Consider the following 7,759-nt stretch of genomic DNA (forward strand, 5'->3'; position numbering starts at 1 on the left):
TGGTGCTCTCCCTCCTACTTCTGCCCCCTCCTTTCTATCCCTCCCACCACAGGCCCCAGTGTGTATTGTTTCCCCCATCCCCCTGTGTCCATGTATTCTTATCGTTCAGCTCCCACTCCTAAGTGAGAATATGCACTGTTTGGTTTTCTGTTTCTCCATTCTTTCCCATTGTGTGGGAACTATTCTAATGAGAAGCTGTAAGAAAGTTTAAAATCCAGAAACTAGATAATCAGTTCTTTAAAAATAGATGTCTGATTGCATTGAGTATAATTTCACATATACTTATAATTTTTGAATCTATTTCACATGTCCATTATTTATGTGGAACATTTTTATGTATAAAAATCCAACTGGAAATTCCATGGCAAAAATCATACAGATCAATTTCACATCAAATCCTACTTTGCCTTGGCAATGTTCAATTTCTTTCCTTAACAAAAAATACGACCTAGTATTGCCTCTGCGTTTCTGCCAAGAACCCTGGGATCCGACACAGAAGTCTGGGAACTCTGTTCATGAGTGTACTTTAACTCAGAAAGCAATGTGTTTTCCCAGACTTCAGGCTCCTCAGATTTACCTCGGAATTTCTCCTTTGGATTGCACTCTCTGCTAAAACAGCTGCGGATGACTTAGAAACAAACATAGAAAAAGGAGGGGGGAAAAGGAAGAAGAGAAGAGAAAGAGGAAGGAGAAAAGGAAGATGGAGCAGGAGAGGAATGAAAAGCAGCAGTAGAAGAAATTAAACCAAAACAAAGGATTCTGTCTGCAGTTGTTTTCTCCAGGCTCTGTGTTTTGCCGAATCAGATACTGAAAAAGGAGGACCTGTGATGTCTCAAGCTCTGTCTCCCTCTGGTGACCAATCTTACTATCACTAGACTGCAGCACAGGCTGTGGTAATCCCTGTTTTTCTTCTGAGCAGCAGAGGCCACACTGTTTAAAACAAGCAAAAATTTCTCAGTCTTTCCCTTTGAGGACTCTAAGGTTAACCTCAGCTGGGGTAGCAGAATATAACCTGACTCACAGCAACATGCTCTGCATCCAACTGCCTGGGTTTGAGCGTCAGCTCCACTGTTTACTCTGAGGCATCCAGTGCATGATTGAAACTGTGTCTCTATTTCCTTATCTGTAAAATGAGGAGGAGAGTGCAAGTTCCTCAGAGGTTATTGTGAGGAATAAACAAGATACCCCACGTTGGCAGTTTGCACTGCGCCTGGCAGAGAGAAGGCACATTGCTGTCGTATTGATTTGGGTCTTCCCAGGATTTGGCTCTGGAAGCAGAATCTTTGAAGACACTTTTAAGCATTAGGGAGCACAGCTTTTCCAACAAGGCCAAAGCATCTGGAAATGAGGCATTAGCCGGAAAAGGAGGGGTGTGTCTGTTAGGAGTCAGTATCCACATAGGAATTCACAGCTAATTTTTTCAAATCAGATCCTAGAAAGTAAAAACATAAGAAAAACGTAACATCTTTTTCAGACACTAGTCACGAGAAGAATTCAAGAGTTTCTATCTCAGGGAGATTCTAGAGTCTGACTCTTCAGGCCAAATTATGATTCTATTACTCTTCAACTTTTTGACTTTGGGCAAATTACTTGGCTTTTTCTGAGCCTTAGTTTCTTTCTCTGTAAAATGGGAATCAGGCTTGCTCCTCCCCTCACACAATGTTCCTATGATGATAAACAAGACCACCTGCATGAAACACCTAGCAAATACTTGCTCAGCCCTCCATATATATGTTATGTATCAACTCCCATCCAAGCTGATCTTCTCACTCTGAGTAAATTTGAATCCAGTATCAAGGGAGAAAACTCACTAACTGTAATTACTGAAGCAATGGGGTTAGAAGGAATTCCATGTCCCTTTACAAAAGAGATTTTCAGAATTGGCTGCAAGTTGGAATTGCCTGGAGAGCTTTAAAAAATGTCAAAGCTGGGGCCCCACCCTCCAAGGGTCTGATGTAATTGATCTGGGGTGTGTCCTGGCATGGAGATTTATGGAAGCTCTCCAGATGATGATGATGATGATGACGTACAGCCAAGGTTGAGAACTACTGCCTTAAGAATACCTTTCTATACACTTGCATGCTGTTAAATATTTAGATTCCCCCCCCTTCACTCTCATGCAAAATTTGCTAAGCTATACAAGCTAAAAGCAACTTAAGTACAGAGTAGACTTGGAATTGGGGCAGTTTGACTGGCTTTCAAGGATCAGAAAAACAATAGGTAAGGACATGCAAGCTGCAACAAGTATTTTTGCAAATGGTCATCCTCTTCAGAACTGTAAACCTGACCCCATTCTCTTTGAAATCCCTTTCATTTACACAGGGGGCTGAAGTCCTCTGCCATCCATCGGAAATCCCAAACCTAGGTCATCATACACAGACATATGCACATGATCTCAAGTCAACAGTCAACACTAAGGAAAGCCTTAAAAGGGTTGTCTTTGTGAAAAGAGGTGAAGGCACTCATAGGAAAGGGATGGGCTGGGCTGGGCTGGGGTCAGTGGGAAGAATCTGCCTCTACAACAATGGCAAGGGACTTAGAAGGAAGCCACTAGTGTTCTATTTGTCCAGGGTCCAGAGCCTTTCTGGGAATAACTTAAGGGTCAGGCAGTGGCTATGAGTCAGCCCAAGAACCCAGTGATGTTCTTGGGTGAGTGGGGATCTGAGGGGGGTGCTGGGGAAGTACAGTGAGCAAGGGCTCCCTTTCCAGGCAAGGAGGTAGGTGCAGGAAGAAGTCACCTTGAGGGGAGAGAGGTAGGGCATATCTAAGGAGTCTGGGGATCACATTAGCAATTAGAGGAGAGCTTTCAGGGACAATCCTGCAGTGTCACTGCCTCATTTTCCCTCTGGAGCCAGACTACCTGGGTTTGAATCCCAGTTATGCCATAGTGGGACCTGGGCATGCCACTCAACCTCTCAACGCCTGGGTTTTCCCACTCGTAAAATGGGGATGGTAATAGCACTCACCTAACAGAGTTGTTGATGAAAGACTTAAACATCAATTAATGCAATTAAATGTAATTAATGTCAAGTGCTTTAAATAGTGCTTAGGACATACTAAGGACCATGTTCAGTGTTAATAATTATTTCTGCTCTAGTGCTGAAGAAATATTTTTAGTTCTTAAGTAAATGAAATCATGTTTTAAAACCTAAATGTCTGCAACAAACGGGGCTGTACCAAAAAAAAAAAAACAAAAAAAAAAAACCACAACCACAACAACAACAAAACCAACCAAACGAAAAAACAACTAAGAGCAAAATCCTTAGCTTGGGAGGATTCTCACACTTGTGCAGTAAGAACCTTTCCTTTAAGTTCAGCAGTGGAGGTGTCGGAAGGAGGCAATGGCTGAGATCAAGCCAGGAAAATAATGCCAATGTCAGGCCAAAGCCAGCTGGTGTCCTCCAAAGGGACAGCAGGGGATGCTGCAGGAACAAATGCAGGCCGAGCTGTATCCCTTCTGCCTCACAGGAAGATGTTATGTGCTTCACAGAGAATGCCGCTGCCCTGCATTTCTGGGATAGGATTTTGTTGTTAGCAATTTTGTAATAGGGATGATTAAAACTAGTTCTCTCTATTGCCAGGTCTTATAGCCTTTTGTTGTTGTTGTTGTTGACTTCAGTTATTGAGCAGCTGGCCCCTGAAGCATGAGGTCTATCAAACCTGGAGGCAGGGTGCTCCCATCTTTGAGGGCAATTCTGCTCAAATTTTCAAGACCAACTACAAGGGTCTTGGAAGCTTTTGGAATGTGATATAAGGTGAAGCCCCTAAGGGGAGGCTGAGGCTCTCATTACTTCCTGTGACAAACTCACAGACTCTGTGACTTGTCTGACATTGCTATGGGGAAAGCAGGGCTGGGACACTGTTGGTTCCCAGGCTTGGACAGGAGAGTTAGGGTGTTAGAGTAACTGATTCTAGGTCCAGCAAAGCCATGATTTCGCCCATGAAATGTAAGCATTAGTAAACACCCAAAATAACTTCAGTCCTGAGAAGATTCCAGAAATGGTAAGAGTTAGATTCAAAGTGTAGCAGGATAAAAGGAAAAGCTATTTCAGGGTCCCTGTTAATGAGGACATCAAAGTTTTTCCAGAAAAGGCTTTTCAAATGGCTTCAAAGTTTTAAAAATTAATTAACATTTTACATTTAGCGTTCCACGAATTTCACATCTGCCACTGATTTTCTTACTAATTGGAAAAGCTGTTGGTGGAGGAATTGTTAGGAGATGTTTGCACAGCACAAATTAGGGCTTAATTAGAAGGCAGGGTGTATGCTAATGAGCAGCAAGGCTGATCCATCAGTATTTACACCAGCAGAAGGCTCTTCCTCCTCATGGTTCTTTGAGCTGCTTTCTATTAGAATCCTAGATGAGTGTAGATTTAAATCCTCTTTGATAGTTTGTTGGGAGTTGTTTGAAACTATGCAATCTTCAAAGAGGTGACTCACCTTCAGAAGTCTTTTAGCTTCAAAATCCAATGGAGAAAATTAGAGCCACCCGGGACTTCACCCAGCTCAACGAGCTGCAATGCCGCTTTCCCCGGCACCTGGTGGTCCTTGACTTCCCTTGCAACCAATTTGGACATCAGGAGAACGGTCAGAATGAGGAGATCCTGAACAGTCTCAAGTATGTCCACTCTGGGGGTGGATACCAGCCCACCTTCACCCTTGTCCAAAAATGTGAGGTGAATGGGCAGAACGAGCGTCCTGTCTTCGCCTATCTGAAGGACAAGCTCCCCTACCCTTATGATGACCCCTTTTCCCTCATGACCGATCCCAAGTTCATCACTTGGAGCCCCTTGTGCCGCTCAGATGTGGCCTAGAACTTTGAGAAGTTCCTCATAGGGCCGGAGGGAGAGCCCTTCCGACGCTACAGCCGCACCTTCCCAACCATCAACATGGAGCCTGACATCAAGCGCCTCCTTAAAGTTGCCATACAGATATGAGCTGCTCAGCACACAGTTCTCCAACTCCATCCAGTCCTGAGGAGCCTTAGGATTCAGCATGCCCTCAGGAGACTCTGCTGGACCTCAGCATTCCCTTGATATCAGTCCCCTTCACTGAAGAGCCTTGCCTTTCCCCTCTGCCCGTTTCCTTTTCCTCTTCCAACCCTCTGGTTGGTGACTCAACTAGGGCTTCAAGAATTGGGTAAGCTCTGGGCCTTCACAGAATGATGGTACCTCCTAAACCTTCAAGGGTGGTGTCTGAGAGGTGTGAAGGGCCTGGAGCCACCCTGCTAGAAGAGACCAATAAAGGGCAGATGTGGAAACACACCCCCCCCACACACACATAATTATATCTGTTCTCAGGTATAATCAGGTGAGATCTTGTACCACTTTCATAACCATCTGATAGATTTTAGAATGCCACAATTAAACATCTGAAAGCATCTCTTCTCTTTGTGAAATCCCCAGCGAAACAGGTAGGTAGCCCCAGCTATCATGGAGAACAAAGCAGGAGCCCAGCTTATTATTCCAGCTTATTATACCAAACACACAGTAATTTGTCATAGACAGTAACAGTGAAATGCAAGGTGTTCCACCTGCCCACAAGAAAGTAACTATCTTATTGAAGAAATAAAATATATACTGAAAGCCAATGCCAGGCAGGCTATGAACAGTTGTCAAAATGAGGAAGCTGTGAAGGTTTCTGACGCCAGAGACCCTGCCCCAGCCTCAGAAGATAGCCATGACATTGAAAAGAATCTGTAGCCCTTGAAACAATGTAGACGCAGTGAAATCCCTGTTGTCATGTGGTTCTGATTGCTTTGAATGCTTTCTGGAAGGAACGCCCCATCTGACATAGGTCATGTCAGAGGTCATGACTTAGGGTTCTCAGATGAAACCAGTATCTGGTTAATACAAAAATTGCCATTGTCCACTCTTGGCAAATCCCTGTCCACTGTCATCCAGACCATCCTGCAGCTACCTGCAACCTCCACAGACACTTCCTGATTACCCAACCCTGTGAGTCTTCCCTTGGGCTTTGTGGGTTTGGCTAACTCATGACAAGGTTCTTTAGCCTAGGGTGTCAGGAAGTTCTCAGCAATCACTTTCATCCTGCTTACCCCCATCGGGTATGTACCAATATTGTATACACCTGATCATTCCTTAGGTCAGGGGTTGTGAATCAAAGCTCACAAAAGCCAGGAAGTGACAAATGATTGCAAAAATGCTGGCAAGCTAGAGGGCACAAGCTCCTTCTGCAGAAATCAACCATCACTTGGTTCTAGCCACATGGGATCATGGACCTAGCACTGCCAGATCTTTCTGATTTTTCAAGAGAAACCCAAACACTGGATCTGTACAGAACATTTACCAAGTTTGAAAATGTTAACAACAAATTCAGAACTTAAAAAATCTGCAAGGGACATGGATGAACCTGGAAACCATCATTCTCAGCAAACTGACAGAAGAACAGAAGATCAAACACTGCATGTTCTCACTCATAGGCGGGTGTTGAACAATGAGAACACATGGACACAGGGAGGGGAGCACTACACACTGGGGTCAGTTGGGGGGAAATAGGGGAGGGACGGGGGGGGGTGGGGAGCTGGGGAGAGATAGCAAGGGGAGAGATGCCAGATGTAGGTGATGGGGAGGAAGGCAGCAAATCACACTGCCACGTGTGTACCTATGCAACAATCTTGCATGTTCTTCACATGTACCCCAAAACCTAAAATGCAATAAAATAAATAAATGGGAAAAAAATCTGCAAGTCAAATAAAATAACACACATACACACACACATGCAAAACTCATGCTACATTTATTTTACATGTGGTCTAGATTGCTGCTGCTGTAGGTTGATGGTCCCAGTCTCAAGAGATGTAAACCGAAAATACCAACAAGATGTAGAGATGGGCGATTTTGGGCTCAGCTGAGAGTCATAGGAGACTGAAAGAAGAAGCACCATGACAGCTGGGTGCGGTGGCTCATGCCTGTAATCCCAGCACTATGGGAGGCTGAGGTAGGCGGATCACCTGAAGTCAGGAGTTCAAGACCAGCCTGGCCAACATGGTGAAACCTCTTCACTAAAAATACAAAAAAATTAGCTGGGCATGGTGCCAGGCACCTGTAATCCCAGCTACTTGACTACTTGAGAGGCTAAGGCAGGAGAATTGCTTGAACCTGGGAGATGGTTGTTGTGGTGAGCTGAGATTTTGCCATTGCACTCCAGCCTGGGCCACAGAACAAGACTCCATCCCCCCAAAAAAAAAAAAAAAAGAAGCACCATGACAAATTTTCTGCTTTGTATTAAATACATGATATCTAGTGCCCTCTTTATTATTCATTTTTACTATTCAAAAATTGGAGGTTTAAAAAAATTATAAAATGCTTTCATGAATATATGAATACATTCTATTGATATAGTCCCATAGTGAGTTTCCATGTCCCTAGAAAGCTATTCCTGGCTAGTCCTGCACACATATGCAGGAAAAATGATGTAACATGTTGGGATAAAGGTAAATAAATCCCTCAGGCAAAACAATTTTTAAAACTCAGGAATTCTAACACATATTTTTAAAATCTAATAGAGTAATATTCTGCCAAAAGAACATTTACTCTCTGAAGACATATCTGCAGCAGAATGATGCCTTTAGGAACTAGAAGTGCCTCATTTTTTTACCAAGAGCTTGTATATAAAGTAAAATTACACTGGAATTCCAGAGATAGTTATTAAATGTTCCTTTTGGTACGATAGCGAGGAGATGTTTCTAAAATAAAATACATCATTTTGAAAAAACATTTTTAAGGGAGAAGGTTGC

At 43.5% G+C, this 7,759-nt stretch overlaps 1 protein-coding gene across 1 annotated transcript; it reads left to right on the forward strand.

Moving 5' to 3' along the window:
• The first annotated feature begins 4,469 nt into the window (after positions 1-4,469).
• Positions 4,470-5,262, forward strand: LOC108306748 (glutathione peroxidase 2-like). The gene has a single exon (XM_017531838.1). It carries the CDS (start codon positions 4,470-4,472, stop codon positions 4,812-4,814), a length of 345 nt encoding a protein of 114 aa, XP_017387327.1. The 3' UTR covers positions 4,815-5,262.
• Positions 5,263-7,759: the final 2,497 nt, after the last annotated feature.

Source organism: Cebus imitator, unplaced genomic scaffold, assembly GCF_001604975.1.
Source record: "Cebus imitator isolate Cc_AM_T3 unplaced genomic scaffold, Cebus_imitator-1.0 Scaffold74, whole genome shotgun sequence".
In the NCBI taxonomy this organism is placed as follows: Eukaryota; Metazoa; Chordata; class Mammalia; order Primates; family Cebidae; genus Cebus; species Cebus imitator.